This window comes from Balaenoptera musculus, chromosome 16 (assembly GCF_009873245.2).
Source record: "Balaenoptera musculus isolate JJ_BM4_2016_0621 chromosome 16, mBalMus1.pri.v3, whole genome shotgun sequence".
Lineage (NCBI taxonomy): Eukaryota > Metazoa > Chordata > Mammalia > Artiodactyla > Balaenopteridae > Balaenoptera > Balaenoptera musculus.
Window position 1 is genome coordinate 31764151 of NC_045800.1, and position 17050 is coordinate 31781200.

At 46.8% G+C, this 17050-nt stretch overlaps 1 protein-coding gene across 2 annotated transcripts in view; it reads left to right on the forward strand.

Annotated features, from left to right (window-relative positions):
- The window catches only part of TLL2 (tolloid like 2), a 135094-nt gene that overhangs the window by 49719 nt on the left and 68325 nt on the right, over positions 1 to 17050 (forward strand). The window contains exon 3 of one of the 2 annotated variants that reach the window (XM_036828878.1): positions 12670 to 12747. In XM_036828878.1, coding sequence (XP_036684773.1) covers positions 12670 to 12747 — 78 coding nt within the window. The remainder of the gene's footprint in view (positions 1 to 12669; positions 12748 to 17050) is intronic. The other variant, XM_036828880.1, reaches the window with a different exon arrangement.

Sequence of the window (17050 nt, forward strand, 5' to 3'; positions counted from 1 at the left end):
TGGAGAAATGGACACATTTGTAGCATTTACCCAGTTCAACCTGGAACATGGAATGTCTTTTCTTCACTTACTACTACTTTTATAAACTGCAGTACAAATGTATAATTCTCCTCTTGCAGTTATCCACACTTCCTGTTAAAGTTATCCCAAGCCTCTTATGTTGACTATTCTGAACGGGCCCTCTGAAAATTTCTCTTCTTTTGGCATATTTCAGTGTGAAGGATGGGCAAGGGAATGCCTTTATCACATCTCAGAGCTGAGAAGGGAGTTCCCTCCATCTCTCTTCTCATATCCAGCCGGGTACCGAGTTATGTTCACCCCATCACCTAAATAGCCCTCCCAAGCAAACTCCTCTCCATCCCTACAGTCCTGTCACTCTCCAGGATGCCATCACTTCTTGACTGGAGACAGGCATTAATGTCCGCTGTAGCCTCACATCCTGCAGCCTCCCTTTCCCCAGTCCCCCCTCCCACCGGCAGCCACCTCCTGTGTGTTGGGTACTGTCCCAGGCCAGGGGGTACATCAGGGGAGAAGATGGAGCTAGCTTTTTAGAGGGTGTCAGGGAGGCAGGCAATAAACATGTAAACAAATAAATGAGATCGTTGCTGGTAATGCTCAGTGATCCCCGAAGGAAATAAATGGGGACTGAGAAGATTCTTCTAGAATCTTCCTCTTATGCATTCAGCTTGTTGGACCAAATTTTGGCCTTCAGCGTCTCAGGGGAGAATTTAATTGGTGTCCCACCGTACTCCTGGGTCCCTGTGCTCCCTTCCTGCCTCACCGTCAGCCGTGAACACTGTGTCTGAATTTCTCCCCCACTGCCTCTCTACTGCCCCACCGCTTCTTCACCCAGCCACTCCCTGCTTTAGAAGCACCCCCCGCCCCAGAAGCTTCTGGAAATCCGTGTGAAGGAGAGGCCCCAATTAATCCCCCCAGGGCCTCTGAGGACCAACAATTCCCCTCTACAGCTCTGCGAACCAAAAAGGACCAAACCCCATGAGAAGTTCAGGTGACAGTTGCTGTCTGAGGGAAAGAGCAGCTACTCCTTTCTCAGCTGTCTCCTCCTCCCTCTCTCCCCTTCCTTCTTCTAAGTGACACTGGGATGTGCTCTTAGACCCTACTAAAATTTTGGGCAAGGGGTAGGGCAGAGAAAAGCTGTCATTCTGTCAGGCCACTCCATTCTGTCCTGAATTGGGGGAGGCTGGGTGTCGCAGGCTGGGGTCTGAAGACAGATGCCAGGCTGGTACAGCTGTGCTCCTGGCCAGAGCTTAAACTTTAGTGTGGTCATCAAGGTACCAGAGGCTGAAGTCTCCGAAGGTGACCTAAAGAATAATCATCAGTAAGGCTATGGGGTCCCTACAAGGTTCCAGACATTGTATTACGTGTTGCTCACAACCTGAAAAGTTAGATCCCAGTGTGTCCTTTTTTATGGATGAGGGAACTGAGGCTCTAAGAATTTAAGTATCATGCCAAAGATCACTCAGGTCAAAAAAGCTGTGCTACCAAGCTGGGCTAGTCTTTTCTCTTCTATGGTCTATCCTGCCTGACTCTCTCCCGTCTCTACTTATTGAAACCCTTCTTGTCCTTCGATGCCACCTCCAGGAAGCCCTCCTAAACTTCCAGGTTGAGAGTGGGATTTCCTTCACCAGGTTGCCCTCACTGTTCTCTCTGCCTCATGGCTCCTGTGGATGGGGCGGTGTCTGATTCATAGCACATTGTGGAACTGGCTTGATTCAAGGCAGGTGGCGAGCCCTGGCTAGAGATGGATACCTTAGATGGCTCTGAGGGAATCCAGTGGTCCTGAGCTCAGCCGAAAGTGAAGAGGCCCTCTTTTGTGCCTGGAGGGGACCACTTCCTATTCCTGAGGAACAACCTGCTCAGTCTTCAAGCACATCTGGTATGATCCCTGATTTGGGGCTGGAGAGCTCTGACTGTCAGTGTGTCTGGGGCAGCTGCCAGGGAGTGGAGAGTGGTTTGCAGGACAACTTCCCTGGGAGCTCAGGTTCCCGTTCATCATCTGTCTTCTCCTCCTCTTCCTCAGGGGTCTTGCTCCAGTCTCCTGTGCACTTCCCACCTCAGAATACACACACGGGTCACTGAGCCTTCAGAGCCATGCCTGAGATGTAGAGAGATCTCCCTGGGAACATGACCCTTTGTCATCTAGCTCAGGGGTCCCCAACCCTGGGGCCGTGGACCGCTACCGGTCCGCAGCCTGTTTGGAACCGGGCCGCACAGCAGGAGGTGAGCGGCGGGCCAGCGAGTGAAGCTTCACCTGCTGCCCCCCATCACTCGCGTTGCTGCCTGAGCCATCCACGCCCCCCATTCCGTGGAAAAATTGCCTTCCACGAAACCGGTCCCTGGTGCCAAAAAGATTGGGGACCACTGACCTAACTTACTCTAGAGAACGAGGAGCTGGGATTTTCCCAACCTTATATATTGGGACATTTACTGTCAATTATTAAGGTTGGAATCCCTAGCCCTGTATTATAAAGACCATCAGTAGAATCAGATGGGCCTGGGATTATATCTGGGTTTTGCTTCCTACTAGCTGTGTGACTGTGGGTGAGTTATTTAAAGTTTTCTAAGCCTCAGTTCTTTCTTTTGTAAGTAAAGCCAGTAATAGTCCCTACCTCACAGGACTGTGCTGAGAATTAAATGAGAAAATACACATAAGGCAGCAAGCACAGTCCTTGGTACACAAGACCCAATAAACATTATTGGGTCTCTCAGCAAAGCTCTAGCCTGTAATTTGGGACCCACTACTCAGTGAATGACTCTTAACTATCTTGGCCAAGCCCCTCCACTCTCCCAGGGATAACAGGATGACTACACACAACCTAGTCACCTGAGTCTTTTCTTAGCATATATCTTTGGTTAATTTTTTAGTTATTTGATGTCTCAAATTGTTATGGAGCAAGTTTTAAAAAAATAACATGCTCGGGTACAGTGGCTGTCTTATTGTCACTGCCTGCCAATGAGTATTAATAGATCCTCAGCCTAAACTTGGTTTTGTTAAGTGCACTTTAAGGAGAACTTAACTTTTTACTTCACTTGTGGTGTTTGTGGTATAAAATGGCTTGTCTCTGTGGCTTATTGTTTCAACCCATTCTGCTCTTTCAGCCTTCAGAACAGTTTTAGAGCCAATAGTAATAATCGCTAACTCAATGAGTGCTGACTATGAGTCAGGCATTTTTCTATGTCTTGAATGTATCATCTCTCTTAATCTTCATAACAACCCTAAGAGGTGAATACTCTCATCCTTATTTTATGGATGAGGAGACTGAAACATAGAGAGGTTAAGTGACTTAAGATCACACAGCTAGTAAGTGACATAGTAAAGGTTTAACCTTGGACAGTCTGACTCCAGAGCTGACATTCTAGGTCCATCTTGCAAACCACCTGACTTGCTAGAACTTTAAGTATCTAGAGATCAAGCAGGGGGTAGGCTGTTCCATTCGTGGTCCCTGACAAACCTCACCTGGCATAGTCATTCCTCGTGACTCTGGGCTTGGTTGTGTGACTTGCTTTGGCCAGTAAGACATTAGAAAGCATGATGTAAGCAGAAGCTGAAAAAACACTTGCACAGTGGGGCTCATCCTTTTGGAATGCTGCCCTCCACATGAGCCATCTCAGCCATCCCTCAGCCATTTCGAGTCAACCCAGCTCAGGTCCCAGAGCAGAGAAAAGTCAGCCCCATTTGTTCCTTGCCCCAACTCCTGGCCCTCAGAATCAGAAGCAAGCATAAAATGGTGGTTATTTTAAGCCACTCTGTTTAGAGGGATAGTTTGTTATACAGCAATAAATGATGGAAATGACCAAGAAGCCAAGGCCAGGCTGGGTGTGAAAGATGTGGACCAAGTGTGCAAGAATACCTAGAGTCCAGGGCTCAGAAGAGCACTGAAGGTTTGAAGCCAGGTGAGCAACAAGTCCTTCAAGAGCATCCCTAAGCAGAAAGTCTGGTGTAGCTCAACCAACAGTCAGGGACTAGGAAAAATGCAGACACAGGCATTCAGGATGGGTGGAGGGTCCGACACCAAGCAAGATGGACATCTGGTTGGAGGCTCTGGGAAGAGAGAGCTCAAATTTGCATGATTAAGAAGCCTCCCATGAGCTTCTGCCTGGGGTCGGAGCAAATTCCAAGGCCTCATCAGCCAGTGCTAGGACACAGGTGGGAGCCAGTTAACTGACTGGGGAAGAGCGGACTGGATCTCCCAAGAGCCCATCCAACACTGTCTTAAAGAATTTTCCAACAAGCCCTTTCCCGTTCTCACCAATGAGCTTAGCTTTCCTTTCTTCCATCTTGCCAAGGTGTGGACTCATTATTTTTTCTTTCCATGGTGAGAGCAGAAAAGTAGAAAAAAAGATTGGACCACAACCTTTCCATCTGCATAAACACGAGTATGTTTCTTTCCCATCGGAAAAGGGTTTCCCGGCAACTGTGTGTGTATGTGTACGTGTGTACAGACATACACTACAAAGTGCAGAGCACATGTTCTTAGGCAAAGTGTATGATGTAATATAGTTCTTTTTTTTACTTCCTGATTATAAAAGTAATATGTTGAATAAAATTTAGAAATTACAAAAAGTATATAAAAAAGTAACATTCACCCAAAAATCACCCATCAGGAATCATCACAATGGACATTGTGGGTATTTCCTTCAAGCATTTTTTCCATAATTTTTTGTATATGCTTTTTAAAAAGTAAAAGATGGAATCATACTGGGTACTACTTCCTAACCTGTTTTTTGACTTATAATATGAACATTTTTCCTGTTTAGCAAACTTTCTTCTAAAACAGTTTAAAATGTTGCATTAAGTTCCTTTATATCATAATTCCTTTACTGGAGGTGTGTGGTTATTACAGTCTGTCTTTAAAATGTTGAGAATGAACATCCTTTGTTTTCATTGTCAATCGATTCCTTAGTACTGATATTTAGAAGTCATATTATTGGGTCGAAGTCATATTATTGGGTCAAAATCATATTATTGCTTGTTTTAAAAGACTTTGATACATCCTGCTAAATTATCTCATAACATGTTACCAATGTATATTCCTCCTTCAACAGCAGTATATAAGAATTCCTGTTTTATTATACACTTGCCAATATTAAATCATTTCATTAACAAAAACTGGCCGTGATCTTTTAACCCATTTTCTCTTTCCCTTCTGTAACATTTGAAATTTGGCATAGATATAAACTTTACTTGGCACTGAACTGCTTAGGATTACACACTGATTACCGCAGTGGTTGCCTAGTTCGTTCCTAAAACAACCTGTTAAAGGGGCTTTGCCTCGCTTTTTTTTTTTCCGAATGAATAATGAAAAGCTCTGCTGTGTGTGTCTTGCCAGTAGTTTTCTGACAGAGGTGTGCAGATGTTTCGTCCATTGGCCTTGCTTGGGATGCTTGTTCAGACCACACCTGTACAGGTGTGGGGTAGAGGGCAGGGGTTAGGGGCATGGATTCTGGAGTCAGAAGGGGCTGCCTTGAAAGGCAAATTCAGTCTCTTACCAGCTGGGTGACCTTGGGCAACTTATTCATGAACCTCAGTTTTCTCTTCTGTAGAAGAGGAATGATATTACTTATTCACAGGATTGCTGTGCATATTACATACGATCAAAGGGCATGGCAAGTTGACTGTGAGGGTAAGGCTCAAAGGCCCTGCACAAACTGGTCGTGCATCCCTCAGGTATTAGCCTTAGTTCTAGCTCCATCGGACTCTTATTTTCCTCCCTCTGGCCTTTTTTAACTTGCTGGTGTTTTGTTTTGTTTTGTTTTCTGCTAGAACACTCTCCCCAGATGGGTGTCCCCCTCTCATCATTTAGATCTCAACTCAAATGTCACCAACTCAGACTTTCCCTGGGCTCCCACCCCCCATTGCTCTTTCATAAAACTCTGTTTTAATTTCTCCAAAGTGCTTAATCCCTCCATGGAATGATCTCTTTTTGTTTGTTTTGTCCTGTTTTGTTTTTGGCCGCACCGTGCGGCTTGCAGGATCTTATTTCCCCAACCAGGGATCGAACCTGGGCCCACGGCAGTGAAAGCATGGAGTCCTAACCACTGGACCACCAGGGAAGTCCCAGGATCTCATTGTTTATTGTTGATTTTCTTCCCTCCACTAGCACCATGAGGGTGCCATGAAGACAGACCCTGCCTGTGTCTGCCTTCAGGAACCCAGCACAGTGCTGCCCAAAGCAGACACTCAATCAGTATTTATTGAATGAATGGACTAGCAATAAAATGATTTTTAATCTCTTGTGCTAGAGATTATTTTTTAATTTTTCTTAGAGTAAAGCAAAGCAGTTTTGTGCTAGATTTACCTCTGATGGGACGGAGCTGTAAATACAGGTATTAAAAAGTCAGTAAATGTGAGAGCTGAGGGTGTCCTGGCAGGGTTACTTGTGTTGTATCTTAAAGGGTTTGACACTAGACTGATCTGGAGAGAATCTCAACCTCTCCACCCAATGGCTGTGTGTCCACAGTGATATCTTAAGTGCTCTAAGCCTCAGTTACACTGCGTGTAAAATGGCACTAATACCCACCGCAGAGGATTAGTTTGAGGATTAAATACAAGATAACATATGCGAGTACCTGCAAATAATCAGCATTTAAAAATGGTAGTTATTTTTGCGTTTAAGAAAACCAAGAGCCGGGCTTCCCTGGTGGTGCAGTGGTTAAGAATCCGCCTGCCAATGCAGGGGACACGGGTTCAAGCCCTGGTCCGGGAAGATCCTACATGCCATGGAGCAACTAAGCCCGTGCACCACAACTACTGAAAGCCACGCGCCTAGAGCCCGTGCTCCGCAACAAGAGAAGCCACCACGATGAGAAGCCCGTGCACTGCAACGAAGAGTAGCCCCCACTTGCCACAACCAGAGAGCGCCCGCGCACAGGAACAAAGACCCAATGCAGCTAAAAATAAATACATAAATAAATAAATAAATAAAAAGAAAACTGAGGGCCAAGTAACGTTAGGCTCTAAGAATGAGACAGAAGGAATAATTACTATAAGGTTTTGTTTATTAATTATCATATTCATGAATATTAATTCATAGTCACTGTGAATTACCATATATTCAAATGAACAATATTGATCAATGGCTGTCTTTTCGGGCTTTGGAAAAGCCCATCCCTTTCTACCTAGATGTCTTTGGATGTATATAGTTAATATTTCATTAATTATGTAGAGGGGCGTTTTGTGTACATCAATGTCTCATATGATGCATATAATTAAGCCACTTTTTGTTGGGAGCGGAAGAAAATTGGGCTTTCCCAAAGAAAAGCAGCTTGCTCCCAAAGTTGCTAACAGATTGCTTCTTAATTGAACTTGGGAGGTGAATTATATGGTGAATTAGAAAAAAGAACAACTCTGAATTTAGTGAATTGTTCCATAAAGGAAACTGTGGGATTGAATTGCAAATGCTGGATAGAAACATTTCAGCCTGGCCCCATGCATCACGGGCTGCTGACCTCTTCATGAACAGGCCTGGAGCTCTCTTTTCAAGGCCTGGAGGGCATTCTTTCCCAGAGACCAGCTGTAAGCCTGTGTTTCTTATGCAAAGGAGACGTTTGAATAAGCCCCTGTGACTAATGAAATCTACAGGGTCTTTGCATAGCCTCTCACTGAAGAGGTAATTAACCAAAGATCAAATATGGGCATATATATGTATTTTTTCAAATATTTTTTGTCTTGCAGTTACACCCAAGGAAAAAGATATCCCTACACCCTGAATACTCCCTGCCCCCATTGCCCCCAATCTTTGTCTGCATCAGACTATATTTCTCTCTTCCCTGTTCTGTGTGCTTATGGCTGCAGTTATAGCCACAGTCACACCTGTCTTATTTGCTTGCTTTTACTGAAATGGAGCAACACAGGCCATTGATTTAGATGTGAGAAATGACTTTTCTAGTACTTGATGTCTGTCTTCAGCTCCACATCTTCCATTCCTGGTGAGCTTGGGAGGAAGGAGGTTAGTTTTAAGAAAACATCATGAGTTGAGGCTACCTCTTACAGGGTTCTCTAAGTAGAGAATCTCAAGTTTGGCTGCACCTTAGAATCACCTGGGGAGGTTTTTAAAATCCCAAGGCCCAGGCCGATCAAATAAGAACCTCTGGGGGTGGGGTGCAGGCCTCAGTATTTTTCTAAAAAGCTTCCCAAGATGATCCCAAAGTGCAGCTAAGGTTGAAAGCCATTGTTCCAAGAATATCTACTTCCCTTCCTCCATAAGCTGAAAAAGACAAACTTTTCCATCAGTGATGATGAGTTAGAAATGATTGGATTTTCTTTGTAAGTACTGTCTACCTGACTCATCCATCTCTACCTATCCATCCATTCATCCATCAATCACATATTTTATTGTCTGCTATGTGCCAGGGACAGTGCTGGGTGTTTACTGTTGGACAAGACAAGGCCCCTTTCTTCAGGATGCTAAAAACTAAACTAGGGGATCAGCTGAGTAGACAGGAGATCCCAATTACTTGTGGCAAGGGATGTGAAAAAGCCCAGGGCGCTGGTAACACAGAGGAGGGGGCTTCTAACTCAAGAGGAGCAATGGGGCTTCCCAGAGGAAGTGGTGTTCAAGCTGAGCCTTGAAGGTCCAGTAGGATTTGGCCAGATGAAGAGGTGGGTGTGGCAGAGGAAGGTGCATCAGCAAGAGGAGAATGGAAATCCAAGGCATCGTGAGTAGCTTAGGTGGCTGAGCACAGAGTGGGAGTGGGGGAGTAGCAGGAAGCCCTGAGGTACCAGGTGGAGGAGGCTAGCAGGGCCATATCACAGGGTTGGGCCTCAAGGGTCATGTTAGGGCTTAGAATTCATCCCAAGGGCAGTGGGAAACCTTGGGAGGTTTTTTGTTTGTTTGTTTTTTTATGGGAGAAGAATGGAAATGCGTGGTTGCCAACCATTCTTTTCTTTTTTTTTTTAAATTAATTAATGTATTTATTTTTGCCTGTGTTGGTTCTTCGTTTCTGTGCGAGGGCTTTCTCTAGTCGCGGCAAGCGGGGGCCACTCTTCATCTCGGTGCGCGGGCCTCTCACTGTCGTGGCCTCTCTTGTTGCGGAGCACAGGCTCCAGATGCGCAGGCTCAGTAATTGTGGCTCACGGGCCTAGTTGCTCCGCGGCATGTGGGATCTTCCCAGACCAGGGCTCGAACCCGTGTTCCCTGCATTGGCAGGCAGATTCTCAACCACTGTGCCACGAGGGAAGCCCTTGGGAGGGTTTTCATCAGGGGAGTGGCCAAATCACATTCACTCCAGGTAGATCCCAGGCTCAGCTGTACTAGAAACATGAGATTTGCTGCCCTTCGGAGAAATGACAAGAGCTGCCAGTCTCTTGCTGGTAAGGATGACAGAGAAGGGTTGTGTATTCTTAATTGCTGTGACCCCAATCTCATCAGTGACTTTCCCTTGGGAACAGGCAGCCACCCCCAGACACCCCACTTGTTCGCCTGTTCTTTCTGGGTCTGAGGCTGAGGGGAAGGAGCACAGATCTGGGGAGGTCCGCCAGGACCCACCTTCAGCTTCTCCATTACTAACCATCTCTGTACCTTCAGGACAGGCAAGTCACTTCACTTCTTGGAACCTTGTTTCCGCATCTGTGAGATGAGGATGTTTGTGGCTCTTTTGTCACTGAGTCTTCATGAGGCTAGAATTACAAAACTCTGCATTTAGCACTGTTCCTAGCACATGGTCAGCACCGTAATTGGCACATAGTAAACACTGATTCTTTCCCCACCTCCATCTGCTAGGGGGCCCCTGGTCTCCCCCCAGCTCCAGAGCTTTGCTCCCATTGTAACCCCAAGGGCCAGGGGGCCAAGGGAATCAGAAGTCCTCATCCCCCCACCTCCTCTGCCTGCTGCAAAGCTGAATATCAATCTCTCCCAGCCATCGCTCCCTCAACCACAGCCTCCAGCTAACCTTGAACCAGGCTGTGCTCAGGTATCCTTACAGGTCTTTTTTTTTTTTTTTTTTTTTTGTAGGAGCCAAGCAGGTCTAAACTTTCCAACCCTCCATGATGGGCTGGTGCTTTGCAGAATCTCCTTTCAAATCCCAGCTCCTGTGTTCCCCTCCTGTTCACTACTAATAACCCTGATCATATTCAGAGCCAGTGCAGTTACAAAACCCTTTCATGTCCTCTGGCTCCCATCTAGATCTCTCAGAATAAAAGCCAAAATCCTGAAAATGGTCTGCAAGTTCCCCCAGGAACTGAGCCCCCCAGACCCTCCACTGCTCACTGACCTCATCACCTATTATTCTTTCCCTGGCTCATTCCATTCCAGTCACACCCACCTCCCTACTGTCAAGCACACTCCCACCCCAGGACCTTTGCACCTGCTGTCCCTTCAGTCGGAATGCTCTTCCCCAGTTATCTGCAGACCCTCTCCCTCACCTTCTTCAGGCTTCTGCTTTAATGCCTTGTGTGAAATGGCAATCCTTCACCCCTAGCATTCACTGTTCCCCTCACCCTTATTTATTTTCTTCATAGCGCTTGTCAACAACCGACTTATATATTTAGTCACCTGTTTGTTTATCATTTTCTCCTCTACCCTCCACCAGAATATAATTTCCATGAGGTCAGGGTAGAGTTTGTTCAGTGTCATATCCTGAGCAGCAGAAACAGCATCTGGCATGCAGCAGGTGTCGGATAAACATTTGTTGAATGAGCAAATGCCTAAACAAACCATTACCTCATTCGGAACTTGGAGCAGCCCATTTGACAGATGAAAAGTACTAACGCCCAAGGTCTCATCCTCAGTTACACAGGGAGTGAAGACTAAGCTAGTCCGGGAGCCTTGGCCTCAGGCTCTCCTTCAGTCTGCACAGGGCACATTCCTCCGCTGGCCAGTGATTTTCATACCATCAGGATTTCCCCTGACCTTTAGCCCGAGAGGAAATGATATCGCAACTGGAAGAATACCCAGAGGGCTGGGAGCTGGCAGCGAAGGCCCCGGCAGCTGCAGGGAGTGTGTTAGTGGATTCTGACTTGGCCAGAAAGGCAGCGGACAAGCAGGATGAAGGCATGTAAAAATATCCGCGCGCGCCTGGTCCACCGCCAGTGTCAGTCACCAGAGGGAGAGAGGTGGTCTGCATGTCAGGAGTTGGGATGCGGGACCGCAGGGCTGTCTTCCGTGGTTGTCAGGGGCCAGGGCATTGGGTTCCATGTTTGGGACCCTTCCTTGAGCAGCGCTGGAGGCCTGTGACCTATGGAGCACAGAAAATATCATCGGGCTTCTGACCAGGAGACTGTCCTGAGCCCTCAGCTTCCCTTACGGGCTGGCGACCCTGGGCTGATCATTTTGTATCTCAGTTTTCTCCTCTGTAAAATGGGGTTACACTTCTGCTACAGAGTGCTTTCATCAAGGTCAAAGGGGAGATGGGGAAACTGCTTTGTAAGCTGCAAATGTCTAAACAAATGCAAGAAATAGTGTGCACAAGTAGATTGTCCTGTAGATGCTTTGGTGTGGTTTCACGTGTATGATAGTCTCCCCTGGACACAGGCTTTGTCCTCAAATCTGCTCCCTGGTGTCCCGACCCACCCAGCTGCTCAACTGCCAAATGTAGGCATCATTGGGGGCCCCTCTCAGTCCCTCATATCTAAGCCATCAGCCTCTCCTGTTGCTGTGCCTCCAACTATATTCTTAATATCCCTGAGGGTCCAGCCTCCCTCTCTGCCCACCACGGTCAGCCCGTCCACATGGCAAGCTCATTCCCGATCCAGATTCTTTCCTGAGCCTCCTTCTGCCGGGACACGCTGGCCCGGATCTCGGTGGGGCTGACTCCTTCCTGTCTTCCAAGTCTCAACCCAAATGTCACCTCCCTAAAGGGCCTTCTCTGACCGCTTTCTAAGCAGCTGCTCCAGGCCACGTTACCACATACTGCATTTGATCTTCAGAGCACTTTCTGAACCTGCAGTCATCTTAGTCCTTTATTTTCTTACCTACCATTTACTGTCCAACCGCCCATTTGGAACTTAGGCACTGTCTGTCCTGTTCACTGCTGGATCCCTGCTGCCCGGGACTGTACCTGGTTCACAGTAGGTCTAATCATAGATGGTGATAGACCATCTTCCTGGTGGGGACAGATGTGAACCTGGTTTCTAGATGATGATACTAGCAAACGAGTATGTGTATCACTGCCCTTGACTGAGGCAGTGTCGGCAGAGTCTGATTTATAAAGTAAGCAGAGCAATTTCTAAAAGGAGACTCACACCCCAGAGAGGAAACCAGGAAGCCTGTGTAAGCCAAGGCAGCAGCAAGTGCCGCATCACATATTTAGGAGTGGCACTGGTGACGTCCCCCCTGCATCCCGTGCGGGGGACTCCAGAACCAGAGAGTGTCCTCTTTGCATTGGGCTTTCTCAGGGAGTTGGGGGTTAGGAAACTGACTTTGGGATTCGCCTGTTAACTTTGTATGTTTCACTCCAAGTGCCCTTGAACTGATCGAGGAGAGGCTACATTTATAATTTCTGAACTATGTTCATGGTTATGAGAAAGCAAGTTCTTTTTGGCCTGAGCATCGAGTAGGGGCCCAGTCATCCTTTGTTAAACAGATCTTCACTGACCCACTGGTGATTCTGAGCATCCCCCAGGTGACCAGGTTTGTTCCCTCATCTCATGGTGCTGGTGCAAAGAAGGCTGGTGCGTCCTCACGTTTCTTTTCTTCTTTGTTCCTTTAGGTGGGCTTGGAGAGCAACCATCTGAGAGCTGGCCGAATGCTACGGCCACGAATACCAGCGGTGAGGAAGCTAGAGAGGGTAATGTGAGGCCCCACCAGGCCTTGGGGTATTCTTTGTTTTTCAGTTGTTGTAAATTTCACATAACCTAAAATTTACCATTTTAACCATTTTAATGTGTACCATTTCGTGGCATTAAGTACATATACAATGTTGTGCCACCATCACCACTATCTAGTTCCAGTCGCACCCATTTCCCTCCCGCATCCCTGATTCTGGCTTTGGGAACCTCTTATTGTACCTTTTGCTTTCAATCTCAGTGAACTAGAAGCAGTGAAGTTCTGTGAATGAGGAGGGGGTGAGGCCTTTTGTTGAGTGGGGTGGGCCGGCTGCCAGAGAAAGGTATAAGGTGGTGTTTGGTTGCTCGGGGACTGGAGGGCCTCCAGTTAGACTCTGCAGTCTGGGCGTGACTTTTCTCTCTAGCCCTTGGCTGGCCAGCTGAAGGCCCTGAGGACCGAGAGGAGGGATGACGAGGCTTTGGGAACTAGGGGTCTGACAGAATGAGTGGGCCTGGGAAGCAAGAAAGGGAAATAAAGCTGGGTGGGGACTGGGAGGCAGGTGTAGACTAGAGACCCCGTGGATAGTTGGCGGGTGGGGGAGGGCTGTCTGTGGCAGGGGCCTGCCTGGAGGTACCACCTCTGCCTGTCTGCACACCAGCGCCCAGACGCGCGTGCGCTCTCAGAGATTCTAGCCTGGAGATATGGAGGCGCCTCACTGGAAGCATCTCGGTTTTGGAGAAGGTTTTCCTGTTCAGAAGCTGTGCTGGAGGAGAAGGGCTGCTGGGCTTCTGTCCGGCCTGCATCCTGCAGGAATCAGGGCTTGTTGCTGACAAGGGTATTTCTTCTATTGATACATAAAATTAACGCAGAGCAAAATGAATCATTTTTAAATGCCAGAATCCTGTGTTTCAGGGATGCTTCTGTGGAGGTGAAGTACAAACCATTATTTACTTTATTTTATGTTTTTTCTTTAATGTTATTTTATATTTTACACACACAATATATATATAACTTCACAGTAATGTACCAATGTGATGATATCATCATTACTTTTCTTAGTGGTGTGTTTTTTTCTTTTCCCTTTATTTGGCTACCTCCTTCACTTCTTTGTTTCCACATATTAACCCTCTACTCTTCCCCAGGTAATGCATGCTAATAACTTTGGTTTTCACCCTTTCATATTTTTCTCCATGCACATATATTCACATATACACTGATGCAGAGATGTATACATATGCATACATAACATACATATAAACACATAAACAATATACAGATACGTTTTGTCATTTTTTTTAAAAGGGATCATATTTGGTACGTGTTTTTTATGCATTATGCTTTTCTCACTCATCAATACCTCATGGAAAAAACCCCTCCAAGACACTTTTATAACTTCAATTTATTCTTTTGAATAGTTGCAAAATATTCCTGGTATGAATGGGCCATAATTTATTCAATCCTTCCTTTATCAGTAATACGTAACTTCAGTTTTTGCCATCATAAACAATGTTGCAGTAAAATACCTGATATAGACCCTTACAGACTTAGAATGTTTTAAATAGATGTTGCTAAAATGCATTTCAAGACGTTGTAAGTGTGCTCCTTCACCATATCCTCCCTGGCACTAGGTATTATCAGTGTTTTAATAATGGAACCGATAGCTTATTATTAGTTAATTTGTATTTCTCTGACTCCTGGTGACTTTCAGTTCTTTTCTACCTTCGCCAGTGATTTTGGGGTGCACTTCTGTGACTCGCCTCTTCCGTTCCTTGGCCCATTCTGCTTTGCTTGCTGATCCCCTCTTAGCAGTCTGATCTCCTTTAGAGAGAGGCAGACTCTTCCACTCCCACTCCGCACCACCACCATTTGACAAACGTGCGTCTGATTCTAAGTCACACCAAGTATTGCTGGGACCGTGCGCAGGGCCCCTTTAAAATCTGTATTTTTCTGCTTTGCTTTCTCAAAGGTATTTTGACTTAGGCGTTTTCAGGCTCCCAGACACCTGGTAAAATCAGTGTCACTTCATTTTGGCCGCAGATGACCAGCACTTAGTGGTGAAAATGGACACAGGGTGTGAGGATGAAACCAGAAGGATTTGCCATTACCCTTCAGTGATGTAGACGCCACACCTAATTTTTCCTTCATGATTTAAGTGATTTATTATGGCATGAAAACCACCCCCAAACTTAGTGACTTCCAACTGTGATTTGTTATCTCTCATGATTCTGTGCATTGACTGGGCTTGCTGGGGTGGTTCTTTGGCTGACGTCAGCTGGGGTCACTCACTTGATTAAATTCATCTAGCAGCTGGGCTGGGCCAAGAGGTCCAAAAAAAGCTTTAGTCACATATTTGGTGCCTCACTGTGCCTCCACATGCTGTCTTTCCACATGGACCTTCACCATTTAGTTGTCTAAGGTTTTTTTATAGCATGGTGGCTGGCTTGCCAGAGAGAGGAGACAGACGCCACCAGTTCACTTAAGGCATGGACTCTGAACTCTCAGAATGCTACTTCTGCCACATTCTATTGGTCAAAACAAGCCAAAGGGCCAGCTCAGCTTCAAGGAAAAGAAAATAGATTCCACCCCTTAATGTGAGAAGTGGCATGAACTTACAGGGATGAGAGCTGTGGCCATATTTGGAGACCATCTACTGCCTTCCCTCACTGCATCTTTCCTGCTCACCAGCAATAGCTATTGTCAGAATTTTTAATATTAATATTTACTGGTTTTTTGGGTGTCATATGACCCAACCAAATAAACTTGAACAGTCAGACACACTCGGGTTTGCATCCCAGCAAGCCACTTAGTAGTTACAACCTTGGGTAAGTTACCCAGCTCCTCATCGAAGGTTTGGAGAGCATTAGAAATAATATTTATGCAAAGCGCGTAGCCATGTGTCTGGAACTTAAAAAGTGCTCAGTAAGTGTAGCTCTTCCCCTTCTTCCTCTCCACCTTCACCTCCAAGAATTAGATTATCCAGCACTGAAAGTGCGTCGTCCGCCTCTGGACTGGGATTTCACAGCTGTTTCACAGCTGCACAGAAACACCATTAAGGAAGACAGGAAAGGGCTGCCGCAGCCCATTAAAATTCTGCCTCTGGTTGTGTTGTACACGGTACTCACACTGGGACGAGACATCTTCTTGGGTGTCTTAAGGAGGTTGATGACAGCACTGCCCCACCCACGCCCCACACCCCTGCAGCTGGCTACATCCGTAGTCTGCAGCCCCTCAAATGATCCTGGTGTGTTTCAAGAGGATAATGTCAAGGTTAGGCCAGTCCCTCCACTCTGTATTACAGCAGCAGACGAGCAGGTCTTTAAGCATCCAGGGTGAGCCTGAGGAGGAAGGAGACCCCCCCCCCCAAGATGAGGTGAAGGCCATCCCTTCTAGCTTGTTCCCCCAGCCTTCCCATCTGTCCCTCCAGGACACTGTCAGGTGCCAGCCTGGGTGCCTCTTGTTTTTGTTTGAATTAAAGATAAGGCAAGTTGTGTCAATCTCAGATTCCCCTTTAATCACAACCCACCCCGCTTCTGCCACCCCCAGAAAAAGAGACCGCCCAAGCAGGAGAAAGGATCTGAGGGAAGCCCCTGGTCGGCTGGCTGTAGCGCCAGGTGTATTTCCTGGCATTATGTTCCTCCCCTCAGCCCTGATGGTGGGCATTTGTGCTTCCAGCTTTGGGGAGGGCTGGGGGGCTTGGGGAATTGCTCACTCAGCACCCCTTGGCGGACTGTTTGGTCTGAGGAGCCTTCCTACCCTGGAGATGAGAGCTCAGCATGCATCTCGGGGCCGATGATGGGATTAATGAAATGGAGTGTGTAGCTGTTCCTCAAATGAAGCTGTGACTGTTTTGGTAGAGCCTGATTTCCAGAACCATATTCATAAAAGAGAATGGACCTTTCACTTTCTGTAGCAGTCCCTAAGGGCTCTGTGCTGCAGCAAATAATAATGGAATCAGGGTGCACCAGAGAGCAGGGGTCCCTCAAACTTGGGCACAGAGCATCACCTGAACCCCTGAATGTCACTTATGTCAGCATATCTGGGTGTAACCATTGAACCTGACTTTAGGCATTCTTTCTAGCCTGTCCCCAGATGCAGATGTAATGGTGATAACTGCAGCTCTCGTCGAGCCCTTACACAGCAGGCGTTTGATGTTCATTTCCTGGTTCCATGCCCATGACACCACCATGCAGCAGGAAGGAGATCTCAGGGGACAGTGGCTCGTCTAGAGCCACACAGGTAGTGAATGGCAGCATTTACCTTGAGCCTGAGTCCCCCTGACCCTGAATCTCTTGCTCTTAATCTTTGGGCTACATCAGTGGTTCTCA